Source organism: Gadus chalcogrammus, chromosome 7 (assembly GCF_026213295.1).
Source record: "Gadus chalcogrammus isolate NIFS_2021 chromosome 7, NIFS_Gcha_1.0, whole genome shotgun sequence".
NCBI classification, from domain to species: domain Eukaryota; kingdom Metazoa; phylum Chordata; class Actinopteri; order Gadiformes; family Gadidae; genus Gadus; species Gadus chalcogrammus.
The window spans coordinates 14,539,506-14,560,556 of NC_079418.1; the positions used below are offsets into that span (position 1 = coordinate 14,539,506).

The following is a 21,051-nucleotide window of genomic DNA, read 5'->3' on the forward strand; positions in this document are numbered from 1 at the left end:
CAGTTCTATCATCTAGATCTAGCAATAAAACCTTTGTGGGTGAATTGTTTTTTTGATACATGTAAGAGGTTTTTGTCGGGTTGTATTCCTCTTCAGTAGATCCATGATTATTGTTTGCATATGGGGTTTGTCCGCTAAGGAAAGGCATTGTGTTCATAGTTGTTCAAAATTGCTGCAATAAAAAGGTCCGTAAAATGGGTGTAAAGTTCATTGAAAACCCGGTCTCTCTCTCTCTCTCTCTCTCTCTCTCTCTCTCTCTCTCTCTCTCTCTCTCTCTCTCTCTCTCTCTCTCTCTCTCTCTCTCTCTCTCTGTCTCTCTCTCTCTCTCTCTCTCTCTCTCTCTCTCTCTCTCTCTCTCTCTCTCTCTCTCTCTCTCTCTGTCTCTGTCTCTCTCTCTCTCTCTCTCTCTCTCTCTCTCTCTCTCTCTCTCTCTTCTCTCTCTCTCTCTCTCTCTCTCTCTCTCTCTCTCTCTCTCTCTCTCTCTCTCTCTCTCTCTCTCCCTCTCAATCGACATACTGCCCATTTTAAGGTTATACATTAACTCCTATCCACTGAAGATCTCATGTTTGCGAAATAAACATGACATCACTGGCTCTTTCACTTGAAACCCATCGAGAACCTGTTTTTTTGTATCAGATATGCTCCATATGTAAATTATTGAATTCATATTTAAATGCAATCAACTTAATGTGCACAGGTAGAGCCGCCCTTGTTTTGCTTGACTGTAAGTTTCTCGCAAGACCTCAAGTGTCGCAGAACAGCAATGTAAATGAGGGGCGGGGCTATGGGATGATGTCGCCTGGAGCGTTCAACAAGCGTGCTCACTGGTAAAACCGACTAGTCCTGATACACGCGTTCACCTGCCAGGACTGTAAGAGACATTCATACCAATCAGGATACAGCAGCAAAAGGAAAAGGTAGTGTGTGTATTTATTTTGTGCCATTATCAAAATTGCCAAGATGCAAATAGGACTTTTTGTTTTATGGATGAGATGGGATGACAGTGATAGGATTTTATGATTAAATACAGATATAATAAACATATACATCTAAGGGGCAAATATAACAGAACAGAGAGTTTTTTAAATTTTCCTGCATATCATTTCTAATTTATTTATCAAAAAAACAAAACTTAACCAAAACAGAAACCAACACAATAAAAGCTGTCTTATTTAGAAATGTGAGAACATTTCTAAATAAAGCTGACAATTAATCACACAATGTAACCCTGAGCACCATGTAACCAGGGATTAATCCAGAAAAACTTGTCTGACAACCTATCCTAGTAAGTACGGTAAGGGACACCACAAGGAAGAAAACCATTAAATAAACCAAATTATGAAATATGCAATCTTATTTTACTTTTAATTTAATTATTATTATTTATTAATGTTGTAAATGTATCAACAATTTATGCATACTTCTAGGTGTCTATAAGAAAATAAATAAATCTCTCTATACTTATTGAGTTTTGAAAATCCTATCCCACTCAATTTGAATAAATTGTTTGTTTCCAACACAAACAAGGAAGTAGCAGCTTGTCAGTGTGTACGGAATGACACAGCACCGTCTAAAAGACACCAGATGACTCAGAATTAAACATTGTTAAGGTTTGTCATCCTCCCATAATGAATTGAGGGCTGGGGAATGAATGAATGCAGCTTTTGTTTGGAAGGCTGGTGGATCATCTGCAGGCCTTGAACATGTTATTTGATTAACATAGACCTTAAGCAATGTATTCCTTGAGGAAATCAAGCTTAAAGATGCTATGGCTCTTAGCATCCCACCCCCGTTCTGCTCGTTGTGTACGCGCCCAAACAGGGTCCCTGGGGGGGGGGGGTTATTAACATATTCACCTCTCTATTGCCTAATCTTTTTCCTATATGGTGGGGACTTGAACTGCATAATGGACCCAACCTTAGGCAGTTCAAACTCCAAGTCCCTTTCCCCGTCCAAGGCAGCCTTATCAGCGTTCACGACCCAGGCTGGGAGTGCTCACCCTGGCTGGTTATTGCCTACATGTGAAAAGTCATTCCGATTTTAGAACAGATGCTTTTTTTGTTTGCCAGACTGTCCTCTGTGGTGGAGATCATTCAAACTGTATTTTAACCTAACTCAGAATAAACCTAAAGAGTTCATTGTAATTAACTGAAAACTGAAGTTCTCCTCGCTCCCGAGAGGCGAGGTCGTTTTTTTTTTTTTAGAGATGAAGCCGTCTAATATAATTAAGTATCTTGTGTGAATTATGATATTAACCATGGTTTCCTCTTCCATCCCAGGGTCTCTGGGGGGGTTGGTGTGACGTCTTTTCAGGCCTATGTAAAAGATGGCCAACTTTGGAGGACATGCCATTCCGGGCACCTTCTTCCTGCTGTACGGCCTGTGGCTGGCCGTCAAACACACGCTACGCCACCGCTGGAGGAAGGGCAAGACCCCCGGGCGGCCCAAGGCGCCCACCTTCCTCAGGAAGATGGAATATGTCGAGGGGGGGTTCATGATGTTTGCTGCATTTGTCGGTTAGTCGTCCTCTTAACCTAAAGTGTTTCCAAAACCTGTTGGTCAGGACCCCACTTGGGGTCACCTAATTTACGTATGGGGGTCACCGTAAACGTTTGAGCCGTAGATATCTGATAACCTTTTAATAGAGGTCTTGTTTAAACAACCACAAGACCACAAGGATTTGTATCCACAATTTAATTAACGTGCTGCGAATCCCTATACACTGGCTGGGGTATTGATATGATGGGCAGATGTTAATGAAATTAAAACTATGTGAGTAGTAAAAACATGAACAAAGATAAGAAGTTCTAGAATTGTTAAGACCTACAAACGGGCCCAAAGCCAGTCTAAAGTCTCTCGTATGGCTCAGTCCTCCTCCTCACACTCTCTCCCCCCCCTGACTCCCCTTCTCCCCGTGGTGTATCCCCCTGGGCTGCAGGTATCATGGTGGAGCAGTTTGTGGTGGACGGGCCCCACGCGCGGCTCTACAGCAGCGGGGCCTGGGTGAAGCTGATGAACTGGCAGCACAGCACCATGTACCTGTTCTTTGGCATCGCCGGCTTCGCCAACGTCACCAGCTTGATTAAGTCCATGCCCCTCGGCATAGATCGGATGTCCATCTCTCTGGCACTGTTTGTCGAAGGTACGGTGTATGGTTGTATAGTATGACATTATAGTGAACTGTGGAGGGAGTACTGAATAGTACGGTTGTACCGTACAACATATTATAGTACAGTATATTATGGTTTAATATCTTCAAGTACAGTGTAGTATAGTAGGATATATAGTATACCATGCAATATTATGGTGCATTGCTCTAGAGTAGAGTACAGTATAGCAGTATACAGTACATACTGTACTTTAATGTACAGTATAGTACAGTATTATAAATGGCAAAAAAACACACAGTAGATCCACAGTTGAGTCAAAGCTCTTGGGGTATCCCTGACGTCCTGTCTCCCCCGTGTCCGTTCAGGGTTCCTGTTCTACTATCACCTGCACAACCGGCCCCTCCTGGACGCCCACGTGCACACGCTGCTGCTGGTGCCCGTGTTCGTGGGCTCGGCCAACGCCATGCTGCAGGTGTTCCTGAGGGACAACATCATCCTGGAGCTGTCCCTGGCCTGCCTCTTCTTCCTGCAGGGATCCTGGTTCTACCAGGTACCGGAAGCACATGTAGACACACCCTACTTGTAATGAAGACACTCGCCCTTGTGATGAGGCCACTCCCCCTTGTGATGAGGCCACTCCCCTTGTGATGAGGCCACTCCCCCTTGCGATGAGGACACTCCCCCTCGTGATGAGGCCTCTCCCCCTTGTGATGAGGCCACTCCCCCTTGTGATGAGGACACTCCCGCTCAGGATGAGGACACTCCCCCTTGTGATGAGGCCACTCCCCCTTGTGATGAGGCCACTCCCCCTTGCGATGAGGACACTCCCTCTCGGGATGAGGACACTCCTACTTGTGATGAGGACACTCCCCTTTTGGGATGTAGCCATAGGGTCGATTTACCCTAATTAGTCCCTTTAGCGTAGATTTACCATATATTCTACCAGGTACCGGAAGCACATGTAGACACACCCTACTTGTAATGAAGACACTCGCCCTTGTGATGAGGCCACGCCCCCTTGTGATGAGGCCACTCCCCTTGTGATGAGGCCACTCCCCCTTGCGATGAGGACACTCCCCCTCGTGATGAGGCCTCTCCCCCTTGTGATGAGGCCACTCCCCCTTGCGATGAGGACACTCCCTCTCGGGATGAGAACACTCCACTTGTGATGAGGCCACTCCCCCTTGTGATGAGGACACTCCCCCTTGTGATGAGGCCACTCCCCCTTGTGATGAGGCCACTCCCCCTTGCGATGAGGACACTCCCTCTCGGGATGAGGACACTCCTACTTGTGATGAGGACACTCCCCTTTTGGGATGTAGCCATAGGGTCGATTTACCCTAATTAGTCCCTTTAGCGTAGATTTACCATATAGTCACTTCCTAGCCTATAGTGTTGCAGTAGGGTCAATGGGTCAACTTGTGATGTCACAAAGGTGTAGATTTACCCTGCATGGTCACTTAGCCTAGAATGTCACTACAGGGTAAATGTATCCCACTGGAACGGTAACCCTGTAGTGACATAGTCAAAAGTCCAATTGGTGATGTCATAAAAGGTTAGATTTGAAGTGGCTTGTAGAGGTCCGATCAGCATCACACAGCGAGGTCCAATAGCGGCCCCTTAAATACAACTCAACATCTTTTAATTATCATTACCTTGCAATCTGTTGCAAAATAAGCAAGTGTTTTTTTGGTGTACTTTGAGTGATACTTTTTGTGTATACAGGCTCAACAGCAGCTGACATGTGGTAACTGTAACAATGGGCATTGACATACTGGTCTGGTTCTGGTTATTCAGGATTCATCACCTTCATGCATTCCAGATCCAAAATCAACATCCAGTCGCACTAAAACATTAGCATCAAGCTGCACATAGTGTCTGAAGCTAAATCCCACCTGTCCCAGGTTATTCATTCGTAACCATGCCTTTACCTTGTTTCAGATTGGATGTGTGCTGTTCCCTTTAAGTGGACCAAAGTGGGATTTAACGTTGCACAACAACGTCATGTTCACCACCATGTGCTTCTGCTGGCACATAGCCATGGCCCTGCTCATCATCAGCATTGTAGCCCTTCTGGTTTGTTCGTAAGTAGCACAGACAAAACATGACAGTGTCAATGGCTCAAAGATAACAGAAATCTTCACAAAGCTCTTGAGGTTGCCAACGGAAATAATTGATTTGGGGGTTAACTACCCTTAATTAGCTTTTAACAGGTACCGTACAGACTTGAACTATTGGCAAATATAAACGTTGAGTTTAACAAATTTACAAAGGGTATTTTATAAAGGTGTAGTTTATTTTTGTCTGTCAGAATACAGGTGAAACCGGCTATCTCGTATTGGCCTCGTATTTCAAAACAAAAGTTCAAAGCTCATGTTTTGCAGGCAATAAATATATATATATTTATATACACTGTATACATGATATATTATGTATACTGTATATATATATTATATAAATAATATATGTGTATCTACACACATATACATATTTACACACATATATATATATTTGAATTAGCACACATCAAAGAGACTTCGAAAAAAATACTTTGATGTTAAATATTAACTGCATTGAAATATCTCAAAGTCTTTGGTTAAGTTATTTATTTGGTAGTTTGTCTAATAGCTAAATATTAATACCTTTCATTATGCTGGAGAATAATTGTTTGTTTCAACAGAATTGTGAAAAGAGTGTCTGGAGAGAGCAGAAACGTGGAGCTGGGCATGAGGAACACAACCAACTCCTCCCAGAAGGCCCTGCTGGACGACACGGACGAAGAGTAACTTACACATGCACATACATTATGAAGCAATAATGTGTTTGTATCCATCTTATATTTAAAACAGGTAATATATATTTTCAATGTTTCACTGTTATGAAATTGCACATAATTTTACAATGTACGAATGTTCAACTGAATACCTTAATGAATGTAAGACTGGAACGAATTACCATGAACTGAATACAAACTATAAGCCACTGTTACATGGTAAATGACAAAAGCTCGGCTAGGCAATATAATGACCTAAAAACATAAACCTTTTTTCATGTTTTTTATGGTTTGATTACTATGTCGAATGTTGCCATATCTTATGAAATCTTGAAAATATGTCAAACTGCACATCTGACAATAAACTCCTTTGATAAGGAGTTCATGTTGGAGATAAACAATCCTATTCCAGATAAGCACATACACCGACTCACAAAGCAAAGCCTTTTATTAGCATTGTACAGACATAACAACAAAGATAACAATTATATTAACAGTGTCTATTGTCCTTATTGTACGATTTCTTCCAAAGCGGAGTAAGTGTATTAAATGTTGTTGAACATAAATTATCCAAGGAGCGGTCTTTGAAAAACCCACAGAACATGTACACAAATGAACCAGTGGGACTCGGTTGTTGAAGTGTTCATTAAGATCTCCATGGGGGGGGGGGCGCTCATGGTTGAGGGGCGGCCGAGGGGTCCGGCGGACATTTCAGCGAGGGTGCGGTGGTGACCACCACAGTGGACACAGATTTAGGAGATCCCGTCGCCACGTGCTGCTGGATCTGCTGGGTCTGAACGGTCTGGATCCGGACCTGGACGAGGGTCGAACACGTTTAGGCTGCAGCACCTACTGTATCACGTAGGTCTGCCACTACAGCGAGGCCGGAGTGGTCTTTTAACCTACCTGGTCAGCGTAAGCATGGTTTGGTGTATAAATTAGCTTCAATAGTTGTAACCTTTGATATAGCTTGTGTGTATAAGTCACATATAAGCATGAGCTAATATATACTGCTTAATTAGTTTATAAGCACAAGCTTTTTTATTTCAAACTATCTTATAAGCATGAAATCATACAAACCTATGTTATGAGGTGGCTTATGTCAGCTGAATAAAGGTTTATAGGTACAAACCTTTTAGTTAATGCTACAAAGGTCCATTGTAGCATTATATATAGACTCGCTTATAGCCTGTAATCAGCCTACATTTATTGCGAGCACAAAGATCACCTCAAGTATAAAAATGGTGCAATCAAGTCACATGATGCAAATCCGTGTATGCGTTGTGTGCGCAGGTCAAATACATTTACATATAGCACCTTTCATGTACAGAAGTCCCACAATTCTTAACGGCTCAAAACAGTTCATCATATAACCCAGCCACATAAGCATGGTCACATGACGTGAGTCAAGTCAAATGCCCTGGTGAGCCCAGGTCACAATACATGAGTCAAGTCAAATGACCTGGTGCGCCCAGGTCCCATGCGGCGGCCTCACCTGTGTGGCTTGACCCTGCTGCTGCAGCTGCTGCAGCTGCTGGGCGGTGACGAAGCTGACCGGCTTGTTCCCGGCCATGAGCTTGGTGCCTGCCGGCATGGTGGTCAGGATGATGTTCCTCCCAAGGCTGCTGAGGCTACACACGGGGCCACGCGCACGCACGCACACACACACAACACAAGCAGGCCTGAGTCTATGGGTTTGCGTTTACCTATTCGCCTAGCGGCCATCTTGATCTAAATATGTGCATGGTGAGGGGGGGGGGTGAACTTCAGTTGGCCTTTAATTCAATTCAATTAATTCAAAATGTGAATTAAAGGCCATGCTTATTTTAGCTGTATACTTCTCCTGTTTGTGTATTAACTTTGACTATCTTGGTTCTAAACGGTAGCTAAGTGGCGGAGGCCTTTGGGCCAGGAATGTGTTAAGCCTTTTATTCTTATTTTCTTTATTTTTTTGCCTCTTATTCATAAAGAAACACCACTTAAGGTCACCGAGAACAGAGCTTGGAGATGAGTGTAACTTTGTTGCTCCTCATTTGTGTGGACAGGTGAAACTTTTGGGAAATGCTGACCTCTTTGCCCCAATGTGCTCATGGCCACTGCTGTTCAATATGCACTGAGGCCCAATCCCATTTCTACCCCTTACCCTTACCCCTCCCTTTTGTTTTGAAGGGATAAGGGGAAGGGGTAAGGGGTAGAAATGGGATTGGGCCTGAGTGTGTGAACTAAGCCTGAGCCTCGTGGACAGGCACGGGCTCAGCCGTGGTGGGCTCCCCGTCTCCTGTGAGCTCACCTGGTGTTGAGGCTCCCCTTCACCATGGGCGAGGTCACCACACTCTTGGTCTTCAGTGGCTGGTTGAGGACGGACAGAGGCACCGTGATCCTGGTGGGCAGCTTACCCTGCGGGGGCGGAGGGGGACACGTCTTATGTCGGGTATCACGCTGCATGATGAGCTTAGCAGACACAGGAGATACACCCAGCCTCTTCTAAAAGGCCCCACCACACCCTAGCAGTGACAGAGTGTATTTACATCGGGGGTATGCATTTAACAATCGTGACTACTAGGCTAGGAAGGGGACAGTAAGAGACAGCTGATCAGCCTCACAGGTCCCCCTTTACACGACATTGGCAGTAGGGCTGCTCGATTATGGGAAAAATCATAATCACGATTATTTTTGGTCATCATTGAAATCACGATTATTCAAACGATTATTTTTGAGTTTAAAAACATGCTGACATTCAGCATGTCTCTCCGAATTCTTTTTTTGCAAATGAGAACTCTGAAATTTCGCCTTAAAGAAATACACAAAATGGTCAAAAATAAAATGTTCCAATCTAAAATGATAAAGAGATATGTATCCAGCTGTTCTGCCCTTTCTATAAAACATTAAAAAAAAAATATATATATATTGTTAATTTTGTGATCGTTTGACGCTAAAATCTAAATCGTGATCAAAATTTGATTAATCGCCCAGCCCTAATTGGCAGCATCCACCCTTTGCATATAGTGACCCAACAAAGTGCAAACAGGTTAGCTGTATGTAATCAAACATCATCACATCCCCTAATGCCATCATTTAAGTTCTTCCAAACCGCGTCCAACTCACCGCCTGTGTGGTCACCACCGTGGCCGTGACGGGCACGTGGCGCACGGTGCCGGTCGCCGTGCCGATGGTGAGCGGCGAGGCGGACACCGTGATCCCCTTGGCGCCGAGGGCACCGGCCGCCGCCATGGTCACCGTCCCGGGGCCGGCCGACACCGTCAGCGGCTTGCTGCCGGCCATGGTCGTCATGGTGATGGTCTGGCCCTGCTTGTGCGGGATGACCCCCAGGCCGGGCATGATGCGGATGGTGGCGGCGCCCTTCGAGTCCCCGGACGCCGACGACACGTGCGTGGAGAAGGTCCTGGTCTTCTGGTCGCCCACGGTGACGGCCAGCGTGGGCATCAGGCGGATGGCCGTGTCGGCCGTGCCCGCCTTCAGCAGCGAGGAGGAGGCGTGGCCCACCTTGAGACCTTGAGACAACATTGTTCCGTGGTTACCGGGGGTCAACGTCTCCTTGTTTCCCCCCCCTGAGTGCCGGGGCCCTCCTGTCTTTGGAGAGCCTGGGGGAGGCGGTCTGATGGCTTACACGAACGTCACCTTCGCTTTATTTATTGTCTATATTTATTAGCAGATGCTTCCATGAGAATGTCCTTGATGGTCTGAATTCAGATATGGATCACTAAGGAGCAGTTACAGCCTAGAGCCATTTTGATCAAGGTGGGAGGCTACAGGTGGACATCGGGGATTGAACCAAGTACCATTCAGCTGGGAAGTAAACCCCGTTGCCCCTACACTACCCCCCCCCCTGTTGTGTTGATAGTCGTGATGATGAATATGTTTTCCTACCGGCTTTCCCGGCCTCCGTCACCAGGCTGGAGAGGGTGGTGGAGGAGGAGGAGGAGGAGGAGTGGGGCGGGGTCACGTGCAGCGTGGCCGAGATGCTCTTCCCCCCGCCGTGGCCGGCCGAGCCCAGGAAGTCCGGGGAGAGCTTGACGGTGGCCACGGGCGACTTGGCCAGGGTGGCCATCATGTCGGGCGTGATGCGCAGCACCGTCTGGCCCTTGGAGTCGGTGGTGATGGAGGAGGGCGGCAGCCGCAGCACGTCCTTGCCCTGGATCCGCAGGTTGGTGGCCGTGATGGGGATCCCGCCGCCGCCCACGGACGTCTTCACGCCCAGCTGGCCGGTGATGGACACCTGTAGGCACAAACGGACATACAAAACAAAGGACAAAACACATGCATGAGAACTGAGGCACAAACCGATCGGCCCCAGTGTCGAACGGTCTTCTGAGGCTTTGGCTCGCCTTCCCACGGGAAGAAGTGTGAAGCACCAACTGGGTTTGTGTTTGCTTTAAGCTAAATCACGCCGCCAGATTCCCTGCCTCCAGCGATACGATGGGTCGGAACAAATACGAAGCGAAATGTTAATCACGCCTGATTTGTGAGACTGATGCTACATTGGGCCGTCGGTTTCAACACACTCTACCGTCGGTCTTCACAGTCCCGTCCAGAAAGGCTTAAATTTCCATTAAATTACATGAGAAAATCGAACGAGATCGACGGAGAACCCTCTTGGGCAGTGTGCTAACCAAGCAGCTACGCCACGTAGCGACCCGGGTTCGACTCCGACCTGCGACAACTGCGCTACATATTAATTCCCTCTCGGCCTTCCCAGTCTGATATCTAGAGAGAGTTGACCTCTCTCGGGGACGCTCGTGGCTCAACCCACTAATGGACATATTCAAAGAATCAAGCAAAATTCACAAAGAAGGAAATGTGTGGGTAGGATAGAGGCAGAGAGCCGTGGGCTCTCGGCATAATCAAACGTGGCCAAATGGTTTCACTTGCAAATGGCTTACGGGTGGCTCAGGGAACAGCCTAAACACCGCTTTAGACCCTCTCTCAAAGCATAAGGTAATGGACACCTTTAGAAAAAACACACGGTATGCATTGAGGAGGGATGCTGAGGGGATTTAAATCCCAATGCAAAAAGACAATAAAAACCGAAGAGGAAAGGAGAAAGACCAAAGTTACCTTGGGGCATATTCCCTCACAACTTAAAAAAATAGTTTTTTTTCCTAATGGAAAAATTATATCCAGGCACTGGCTCGACGACCGCGTCAATGAGTAGCAGAGACCCACGTGCACCAGTGCGCTTATTTGAGAGTTAAAAACAGAGCACAGCACAGCACTCTATCAGCTTGATAGCAGTGTAGCAGTACGACTTCATTATTGCACTAATGGATGTCAACATTATCATTAGGACTTATATGAACAACAAAACACTATGTTCTTCATTGTAATGCTAATGATTAGATCATTTGTTATTGGCTTCACAAGGAGAGGTAATTCAAATGACATATTCCTATAGTGATATCATGTGGTTCAGTACAAGGACCTCGGATTTCATGGGTGAAACATCAAGACCTTCCCCCACTGGCGGCTATCTTCATGGGCCTCCTTCTCTACCCCGTTCTGTTGTGTACACATGGGGGGGGGGGGGGGTGGGCACCTGTTTGATGCTCTGGCCGGCCATGCCCTGCAGGAGGGCGGGGGTGACCAGGGTCTTGGCCGGGCTCCCGGGGGACCCGGGCCGGGGCTTGGCCACAGCCAGGGCCGACACCGACAGCGTGGTGGGAACCCCCACGGGGCTGCTGCCCGCCTGGCTCCGTAGCGGCAGGGATACCACCGTCTGCAAGACACGCGTTACCTAGCATCAGCGACGGTGCCGTCGAGGCATGAGGAGACGCACCTTTCAGTGGCCACGGAGACGGGGCAGGGCAGGACGGAGGGGACCTTTGAGCCCGGCGTCGACCACCCTTTCCACCGGAGACCACCGCGCTCCCCGAGCGAAACAGACACCCTCGTCTTGAGGGGGTGTACCTGCGAGAGGCCCTTGGTTCCCAGGGAGACGGGCACCCTGATCTGGTGGGCGGTCTGGTGCAGCAGGGCGGCCTGCGGGCCCCCGACGGCGGGCTGGGCCGACACCATGCGGACCTGGGGCAGGGCCCCGGCCCCCAGGTGGCTGACCAGCCGGGCGGCGTGCTGGTGGGAGGAGGAGAGGGAGGAGGAGGAGGGGGGCTGCTGGGCGGCCGCGGAGGCAGCCTGGCTGCTGGGCAGCAGGGAGCCCAGCTGGGGCATGGAGGGAGGGGCCACCAGCAGCACCCTGGAGGGGGGGGGGGGGGGGGGCACAGCGGCAGCGGGTGAGGGGGGGAGGAGGAGTGCTGCCACCCGCCACTTGGGCGTAGCGGAAGCAAAGCTGTAGCATAACTGTGGCACAGCTCTTAGAGCTAGCTATCGCCGACTCTTAGACAATGTACCATAACTGAAGTATAACTGCAGCAGAACTGTATTATAGATCGCTTGGAGTGGATACCAACGTAGGATAGCTGTAGCAGACTGCAGCAACACATATCATAACTAGCATAACTAGAGCAGACAATAGCATTGCTGTGACATCATTGCAGTACAATCCTAAGTTGTTTAGCGCTTGAAAAGAAAACGAGAAACATTTGAGATACCATCATAACATCTATTATTCATTTATTATATAAGGAGTATTTTATTGTTCCACCGACCCTTGGCTGCTCTTCACCATGTCCGGGAGCCCCGTCTTGGTGGGGGTGCCCACTGTGGAGGGCAGGGGAGATTTGGGGGTGCCGGGGGTGCTTGGGGTGGCGGGGATGGGGGACATGGGACTGGACTCCAGGCCGCCCTCCAGGGAGCCTTGGATCTTACCGCCAGGCTCTTTGCTCCCAGACTTCTGCAACATCATCATCACTTTGTTATGTCATGTGACTCCATGTTCACGCCTCGGTGAGGAAGAACACACACCACCACCAGGGCTACAGATCAAATATAAACAATGCAAAATACGGGAAAGTGGTACGACCGGATTTCCTCAATCTAGCGTGTGAATCACAAAGCATGCAGACTAAACCGCAGCCTTATGGAGGCTCTGGTGCTCACCGGTTTAGGGGCGGGTTTGGGTTTCTGCTGAAGAGCTTTCCTGGCTTTGGCTGCGGCGGCTTGGGCCTGGTGAATACGCTCTGGAGCACAGAAGAGAGAAATCAGGGAAACAGGTGCTGGAAGACTAAATGGTGTTGGCCTGCCCGGCCTATGTCAACTTACATAGGCAAATAGTTTTCCCTAAAAACACATTGTCTGGGAATATTTGATGATGACCCACACAATTCAAGTCAATAGTGAGTAATAGACATAGCCAGTTGATAACCACTACTGACACTGCTGTTGTTTACATTATGCATTAACCTTTGTCCTACTCCTATTGTGTGTACAAATACATGTTTTCAACTCATATTACCATCAGTACTTTTGCTGCGACAGCGTAACTTCCAATCTGGGATTAATACGAGCACATCTTATCTGATCCTATTCTGATGCGTCTCACCAAACTCCTCCTGGCTGCGGTCGCGGTGCAGGTAGATCCACAGCTTGCGTCCGATGTCGTACTTCACACACGGGTCTTTCTCGTAGTGCAGCCGGTCCAGCGCCCCACTCACCACCGTGTTCACCTACAAAAAGTCAGAGAAAACTAATTTGATTATTATATTTCTACGATAATTATTCATTATAACTCACTGCATTTATATAGTGCTTTCATGACACTGAAATCCACTCTAAAATATGTGTGTATGTGATGTTAAATAATTACTATTTAGTCATTCAGCTAACACTTTCATCCAAAGCTTATAGAATAAAGAGCGGAAGTATCCTGCTGTTTACCGTCCTGTACAACTATTTCCGTGATTGCCTTCCTCTTATCGGCTGATACAAATACAAATCACACACACAGCAAAGTGGTTCTGACCTGGGCGCTGGTGACATCAGGGGCCAGGAACTGGGAGTCCTTCAGGAGCTCACAGATCTCCGCCCGGGTCCCCTCTCCGTTAGGAAGCCTGGCCGCTGCGTCTCGCACTGGGGACGACAGGAGAGGAGCATATCCAGAAATACAGAAAGACATAAAGAGAGCAAGCTGGTCGTTTTTCCATAGACAGCACTTGAAGCACTTGCCCAAATATGAAAACAAAAACAAAAGAGAATCTAGTTCTAATTGTGAGTTTCTTAGATGGCAATTGGACTCCGTTTGTACAGAACACCAATATGGACCTGGAAGTTATATCGGTCAGCGATGGTAAGGATGCCTTGACCAAAAGATGTGTCGAATAAACAGGATTGATTCATGAATGAAATTCCACTTTTCCAAAACACATGACAGAATAGATGAGATTCAACATAATAATCATAACAAAAATATTATATTAAAACGTGGGCAGAGATTGGTAGTAACAGTGGGAAGGCAGCACTTTATCCACTCCACTATCCCATCTCACCCAGGGACAGGATGGTGACGTAGGCAGGCCGGTCGGATCGTAGCAGGGTGTGCTCCCGGGCCTTGTTCAGGGACATCTCCTTGTCGAAGACCCCTTTGACGGGCCCCACCACCGACTCGAAGCCATGCATCCGGAAGGTGAAGGCCTTGTGTGGCTGGTCGTAGCGCTGTTGTTCCTGCAGGGACAACAGTCGTTATTGTGAACATCCATTTAGGTCAATTTAATTAAAAAGCCAACGTATTAGACCAAGTTCCACATGGATAGTCCTGTCTAAAAGAGGCCCTTATATTTGGTTGAGGCCAGGAAGGAGGATCACTTAACCCAAGAAGGTCAACTGGTCAGGACTCCATTGATCGAATGACGTGATCGTGACGCTGTTCTTCAGAGAACATGTCTTCAGCCGTCTGGGACACTCTGTTTGAGCGGTCGAGTTGAATTTCGATTGTGTATCATTATTCACATTTTCTGTTAGTAGAAACCTCTGTTGTAACTCTGCCCAACTGTTCTTTGTATTTTTAGAAACTCCCGTTGAAATTTGGTAGTCACTCTGACTGCTTTGGTTGTTCAGCCTCACTTGTGAGTCCCTTTGGATAAAGGAGTATGCTAAACGTCTTAATGTAAAATGTAAATCCGACATTCCCAACCTGGATCTGGAAGACGTGTCTCTCATCTCCCGTGCTGGGGCGCACCACGTAGTCCGTCCAGCTGCTGGGACACGGGAAGACAAGACGCACGTCACTGCTCATGCTCTTTGAAACATAGGACTGTATTGAATATGAGTGTTGCTGTAACCTAGGACACGTACACCCTAGGCACGGGGGAGGTTATCTCCGATAGGTCTTCATGCTCCATCTGTGAAAGAAACAAGAGACGCTCTTATTGAATAATACTTATGGGGAAAGTCATAGGAAAGCAGTTTTTTTTATATATTTTATATTCCCATTGATATCTCCAATAGAGGCTCCATGGCAAATGTTGAGTATGGTACCTTGACAACCAGGTCCTTGGAATCGATCCACAGCTGACACAACGCACTGAGGTCCTTCTCTGCATCTAGACTGGGCCCTAAAAACACAGGATCGTTAGATAAGATTACACCGATTTTTTTTCCCGTCAACTGATCAAACATCAACAAGGAAGAAATAACAACAACCATCTACAACCACAAGCTGGGAACAAAATTGCAATAAGAGAAAGTGCAATAGGAAGGTCTTTGAGGTCAGTGTTTTTCAACCTGTGCTATGAGTACCACTGGTGGTACGTAAGGGTACTGCAGGTGTATGTGGGATTTAATCCTTGAAATAGATCAATTTACCATCATAGAAAAAAATTATATGGATAATATACTAATAAATAAATAATAAAAATATTGTTCAGTTAATATAGTATTAGGACATATTATTAGGGTGTTGTATCCTACGGTTATCACTGATCAACTGATCATTCTAATCAACTGATTGCAATTATGTAAACAACACACAGGCATTTATTTATTCATTTATAAATATATTTTTGGACATCGTGAAAAAGTTGGGTTTCTTCTGTGTCAGAATTACAGAAGATAAGAATCACGATTCTTTCGGGAATATGTTTTTCTTTGTTGCTAAATAAACACACTGGGGCCGTAAGCAGTGTGGCTGAGTATTTCTTTATACAGTTTCCACTGGCCATAGACAATAATAATTGTGTAAAAACGGGGCACTGGAACTCTATGCTGAACCACTGCTTGTTTATTACCTATTTTTTATAATCTGATGAGGTGGTGAGGTTCTTGAGGGTCAAAGTCCTCTCCCAACACTCACTGTACACAACGGTTACGAAGCAGTGCTACAAACAAACAAACAAACAAACAAACAAACTGCCTACCGATCCATCTCCACTGCTGGGACTGATCCCCGAACTCCACGTAGGGAGAGAAGCCGGTGGGCAGCGTCATCATGCCATCTGGGATACAACCAGCAGGGGGAAATAATCAAACACATGGAGCCAGGAGCAGCAGCTAGCTCGTAACATTAAGAAGCTAAAGCTACCATGAGCCACCGCCACCAGGGGTTAAATGGTTGTATGTCGAGGGTGAAATGCATTGCGGTAAATAGGATAATCTACAGGGGTAGGAGAGTGAAAGAAGGTACAGAACAGGCTGACCTTTGGCTTCTCCAGCGAGGAACTGCAGGGCAGGAAGTACTAACTCCGACCAACAGGAAGCAAAGGAAAACCAGGGGTTGAGGGAGGTGGCGGGTGACAACTGCCATGTTTGAACCTTCTCCTCGAGCTGGAAATAAAATAAGAAAAAAAGAAAAGGTACAGAAAACACTAAAACGTAAGCATTTACATTGCAGGTGCATATCTGGGTGTCGAGCCCTGCCCCCTACCAGAGAGGTACTGGAGAGATTCTCTGTCTTCATGATAGACTCCAGCAGGTTGAAGAAGCTGATGGAGATCTCCTCCACCACCGCTGGGCTGCTCTGGCACTCCTCAATGACCCTGGAGCACAACAACTTGTTACCTCCTACATTTGCTGTGTTGGTCTCTTATTCAATGATGAAAAAGCAGTGGCGTTAGAAACACTATATGTGTATAGAGTATATTCCTATAATTGTGATTTATTTACTGAATTCTTAATTCATTAAGTAGGCCAATGTTCAAAAAGAATTGCAATGCTGCAGTAAATTATCATAGTCAATATAATGCTGCATATATTATTTCATATTTTCTAACTATAGCTGTGTGTGTGTGTGTGTGTGTGTGTGTGTGTGTGTGTGTGTGTGTGTGTGTGTGTGTGTGTGTCAAATTTGTGTCTATGTAACACTGTATTAATTAACTATTAAGCACTGTGTATACTACCGATAATTCTTGTTAATATAACATAATATTGTATAGAACATCAGAGTAAAGGCAGGCAGCTCACTCCTCCTTGACGTTGGCCAGTGGCGGTGGGGTGGGCGTGTCAGGGAGAGAGGGGACGTGATTGGCCGATAGAGCCGCGGCATCAGAAGTCATGAGGGCCTCACACGGGTCCTCAGCCTCCAGCTTCACTGTCGTCCTCAACCTCTTCTTCCTCCTTTCCTCTTTGATCTTCTTCTTGGGCAACGCGAGGTCAAACAGAGCTGGGAGGGGCAGAGCAACACGACGAGGTTGAACATTTTTCCTCCAACATCAAAGTGTGTTGTTAACATGTGTTTGATGTTGTAACTACTGTGTCATGCTTCCACTACCAAGAAATCGGTGCTCCGATTCTAATCGCTACTCTGCCCGGTTGTTGTTGTAGAAACAACTACACTAGGTTATGCAGGCAGCACTATAACTTTTATTTTCGTGTCTGTAAATGGAAATATAACTTAGTCGCCTCACTTACGAGTTTGCTTTGTATAAAGCGTATGCCAAGTCCCTAAATATAAATATAGAGTTGTTATTGTTTACTTACCCACAGAGGAGCCCTTCCGACCTATGTTGACCCTGGAGAGCATGTTCCCCAGGTGGATGTCAGAGGTGACGAGGTCCGGGTGGTCCTGGGGGAATAAGGTCGTAGAACATGAGGAATGAGGGGGTCTGCATATTAAAGATGAACATACGTCGGCCGACTTGTTGTCTAGCGCTACTTACCGGATGCCTCTTCCTCTTCTCTCTGTGGTTCTGGAGCATGCTCTTCAAATCCTGCACGCCTAGCTCGGGTTTTTCTGTCAACAACAAGGAAACCCTCTATAAATACATGCGTTTGAGGAAGAAAGACACATGGTCGAGTTTTGATTCCGACTCGAGGGTGAGGCAACACTGACCGGCGGTCTTCATGTCCTGGGTGGAGAGGCTGGGCAGGACGCGGAGGGGGAGGCTGGTGGTGGGAGAGGAGGGCGACTGCGGCGCTGGAGGCCATGACTCTGAAAAAAACAAGGCACCATAACACTACTTCAGATTTTAACACATCTTTTTTACCAATATTGTTGACGTTCCTATACAAAGTAACTTACAGTGATGCATTGCCATATAAAGAGCGGCAGGAGAGTTAAATACTGTCAAAATAATGGCATTCAATCTGAAAACCTTTATTTAAAGTTTCCCTTTGTCAGCCTTGTTCATGATTGTTGAAACAGGCACACTTTACCATGACATCTTATGTCCTCTAAAACAAAGGCTGAATAGCTTTCCACAACCTTTCATGATCTGGTTCGATCGTTTTGTTGTACTGGAAATGCTATAAATTACATATACATGATATATAAGAAGTAATATAGCAATATGCAAAGCATACACAAACCATTAACACAAAATTTAAATGTGTGTGTCTCTCTCTCTCTCCCTCTCCCTCCCTCAATAGGTTTTAAATATCAAGGGTCTAAAGGTACTGTGCAATCAATTAATATTTAAGTATTGTTTAGCTGAATCTAATCTTGCATAAAACCAAGGTACCATCAAGAACCATCAAGCTGCATGTCATCTTCAACCCCACTTTCAACATAATAGATTTGATTTCTCCTGAAGGAGACGAACAAAGACTTGACGGAGGAGACCACTCACCTCCGTCGTCGTCAGAGGAGGCGTTGCTGTCCCCGCACTCGGCCTTCACCTCCCTCAGGATGCGGCCCACTCTCCTTCGGATCCTGGGCTCCTGCGGCTCCAGCTGGCCCCTGGGGTTCAGGGGCCGCTTCTGTGGCACGTCCAGCCCGCTGTGCACGGCTAGCTCCAGGAGATCCTGCCGCGCAACGGAAAACACAAAAACAGAGGACGCTGTTCAGCATTCACATGTCGCAAACACAAAAACAACAACAACCAATATTAATACTATAATTTTTCCAGCAGCATAACAATTCATATGGGTAATCACAGAAACAACATAAACTGCCAAACATAAGGTCATAGATAGTTAGTACTTCATAGTAAAATTAGGCAATAGTAAAAGCTTCTTAATATTAAGTGTAATCTTAAAGTAGAAAAAAATAAATAGTAGCACTCTGAAAATGGCGACTATAGTCTTTAAAAAGATAGATCCCAATTCCACAGTAGTACAATTTTGTACCACTTTGGTGCACACAGCACTTTTAACAAGTGTTGGCGGTTGTTTACCTTCCTGGAAACAAGGATCTGCTTCAGTAGTCTGTGGTAGTACTGCTGTAGAGAGTACAGACGCCTCTTTCTCTGAGATTTAGCACACAGCTGCCTGTACTTCACCACCTCAGGATTAAAGTAGCCATCTGGTTTAAATGATACAAGAAAAATAACACAATTAATAAACACTCCCATAACAAATAGTAATATAGAACGGTGTGTATGTATATTATATTAAATAGGCCGCACCTCTGAATAATCTCTGAGCGAGATGAAGGGGATTTCCAAAGTTAAAGCTTTGGTTGTTGAAAAGATTACTGACGGCACTGTCCTGCACAGCGACGTTATTCCCTGGGAACTGCGGCAGAAACTGACGCAGGTGGTGCCTCTGGGAGTCTGACAGCACGTCAGTCCATGTGCTCTCACTCATCACGGAGAAGAATACGTCAGGCTGCAGGGAACACAGTGTACAATCGTATACACTTAGAATATATCAACATTGCAATGGCTCACAAGCTCTACAAAGTAATTAGATGACGAGTAACTCACGTCCTCAAGCAGATCCTCGGGTAGGCTCACCCGACAGTTTCCAAGCATACACTCCTCTGTGATTTGCCCGTTACTTTCTTCCCTTGTACCAAGTGGGTCTGTCAGTATGTGTGCAAGGTCGTCCATGCTGCCCTTTCGCTGGGTGACGGAAGACAGAAAGTTGCTCATGCATTAAATAGGGACAAATGACCAAGTCACTACGTAAGGTAAACCAGATCTGATCCAAGTGCTCTCCATGCTACCGATCATCTACGTTTCACCCTGTGAACTTAATAACCCCAAACGATGTATAATTAAAAAGTAAACTTACTAAATAAAGAAGAGCCAAGACTGCATAAATGTTTAGCTTGGCATACTTACATGACCCGTGCAGAAAAACCTTCCACAGTAAAGAGGCTAGAATAGGCTCAGAGTCGCGGCGTTTTCTTATTCAACCTCAACAACATATTAGGCTGAATGTTACATAAATGTGCATTCACAATCAAAGGTGGAATAAGCGAAACGACTGACGCTTAAAACATTTTTCTTCCAATGATCTTAGTAGTGCACACAGAACATTTCGAGGAACGGATTCTCCGCCATACCACTGTCTTCTTCTCCAATGATAAACACAGTGTGGTGAGGCTCTACCGCCCCTATGGGTCAGCTTGGGCAGTGCACACTGCATTCAGTGCTGTGGTCGTACTGTTGGCGGCATGTGGCTCAGGAGGTAGAGCGGGTTGACTGGTAACTGAAGGTTGCTGGTTCTATCCCATGGAGCTGTACAGTTCTATCCCGACTCTATCCCGAGGTGTGAAAACGGCCAACGGCCACGGCCAGAAGCCTCACCGTAACTGCTCCTGACAAGCGGGCTGTCACCCTGCATGGCTGACGCCGCCGTCGGTGGGTGAATGTGTGTCTGAAATGGCTGAATGTGAGGCAATATTGGAAAGCCGTTTGAATGTTTAGAAAAGCGCTGTATAAATGCAGTCCATTTATCATTTAGCAGGCTGGATGAACCGACCCAAAATGGGCAGTACGGTCGTCAAAATATTGTTGGCCATAGTTTGCGTGTATATTAACGTACAATTGGCTTGACTTTGACAGGAAAACTGAAATCAATGCAGTCGAAAGAAACACGTAATCGAACACGTGAATTCAGCTGAAGGATGGTGAATTAACACCTAACGCTTCCTCCTTACCT

The 21,051-nt window shown here is 46.3% G+C and overlaps 2 protein-coding genes across 3 annotated transcripts; one reads left to right on the plus strand and one right to left on the minus strand.

Annotated features, from left to right (window-relative positions):
• Positions 1–791: 791 nt before the first annotated feature.
• On the plus strand, positions 792–6,458 carry LOC130385344 (transmembrane protein 45B-like). The gene is made up of 6 exons (XM_056593811.1): positions 792–917; positions 2,280–2,516; positions 2,939–3,142; positions 3,476–3,660; positions 5,052–5,194; positions 5,791–6,458. Exons 2-6 carry the CDS (start codon positions 2,327–2,329, stop codon positions 5,894–5,896), a joined length of 828 nt encoding a protein of 275 aa, XP_056449786.1. The 5' UTR covers positions 792–917; positions 2,280–2,326; the 3' UTR covers positions 5,897–6,458.
• nfrkb (nuclear factor related to kappaB binding protein) lies at positions 6,296–20,579 on the minus strand. Of its 2 annotated transcripts, XM_056593806.1 has the most exons (27): positions 20,229–20,579; positions 19,869–20,006; positions 19,569–19,770; positions 19,338–19,465; positions 18,792–18,966; positions 18,056–18,154; positions 17,883–17,956; positions 17,704–17,788; positions 17,188–17,386; positions 16,652–16,763; positions 16,425–16,551; positions 16,146–16,223; positions 15,268–15,344; positions 15,085–15,131; positions 14,924–14,987; positions 14,280–14,454; positions 13,757–13,863; positions 13,337–13,460; positions 12,895–12,974; positions 12,504–12,688; positions 11,809–12,091; positions 11,438–11,617; positions 9,772–10,120; positions 8,989–9,395; positions 8,174–8,280; positions 7,379–7,514; positions 6,296–6,697 (listed from the first exon to the last, which is right to left on the minus strand). In XM_056593806.1, exons 2-27 carry the CDS (start codon positions 19,992–19,994, stop codon positions 6,557–6,559), a joined length of 3,867 nt encoding a protein of 1,288 aa, XP_056449781.1. In that variant the 5' UTR covers positions 19,995–20,006; positions 20,229–20,579; the 3' UTR covers positions 6,296–6,556. The 2 variants fall into 2 exon arrangements, with proteins under 2 accessions (XP_056449781.1, XP_056449780.1); XM_056593805.1 differs by lacking the exon at positions 20,229–20,579 and having other exon boundaries at positions 14,924–14,984; positions 19,869–20,222.
• Between the last annotated feature and the right edge of the window lie 472 nt (positions 20,580–21,051).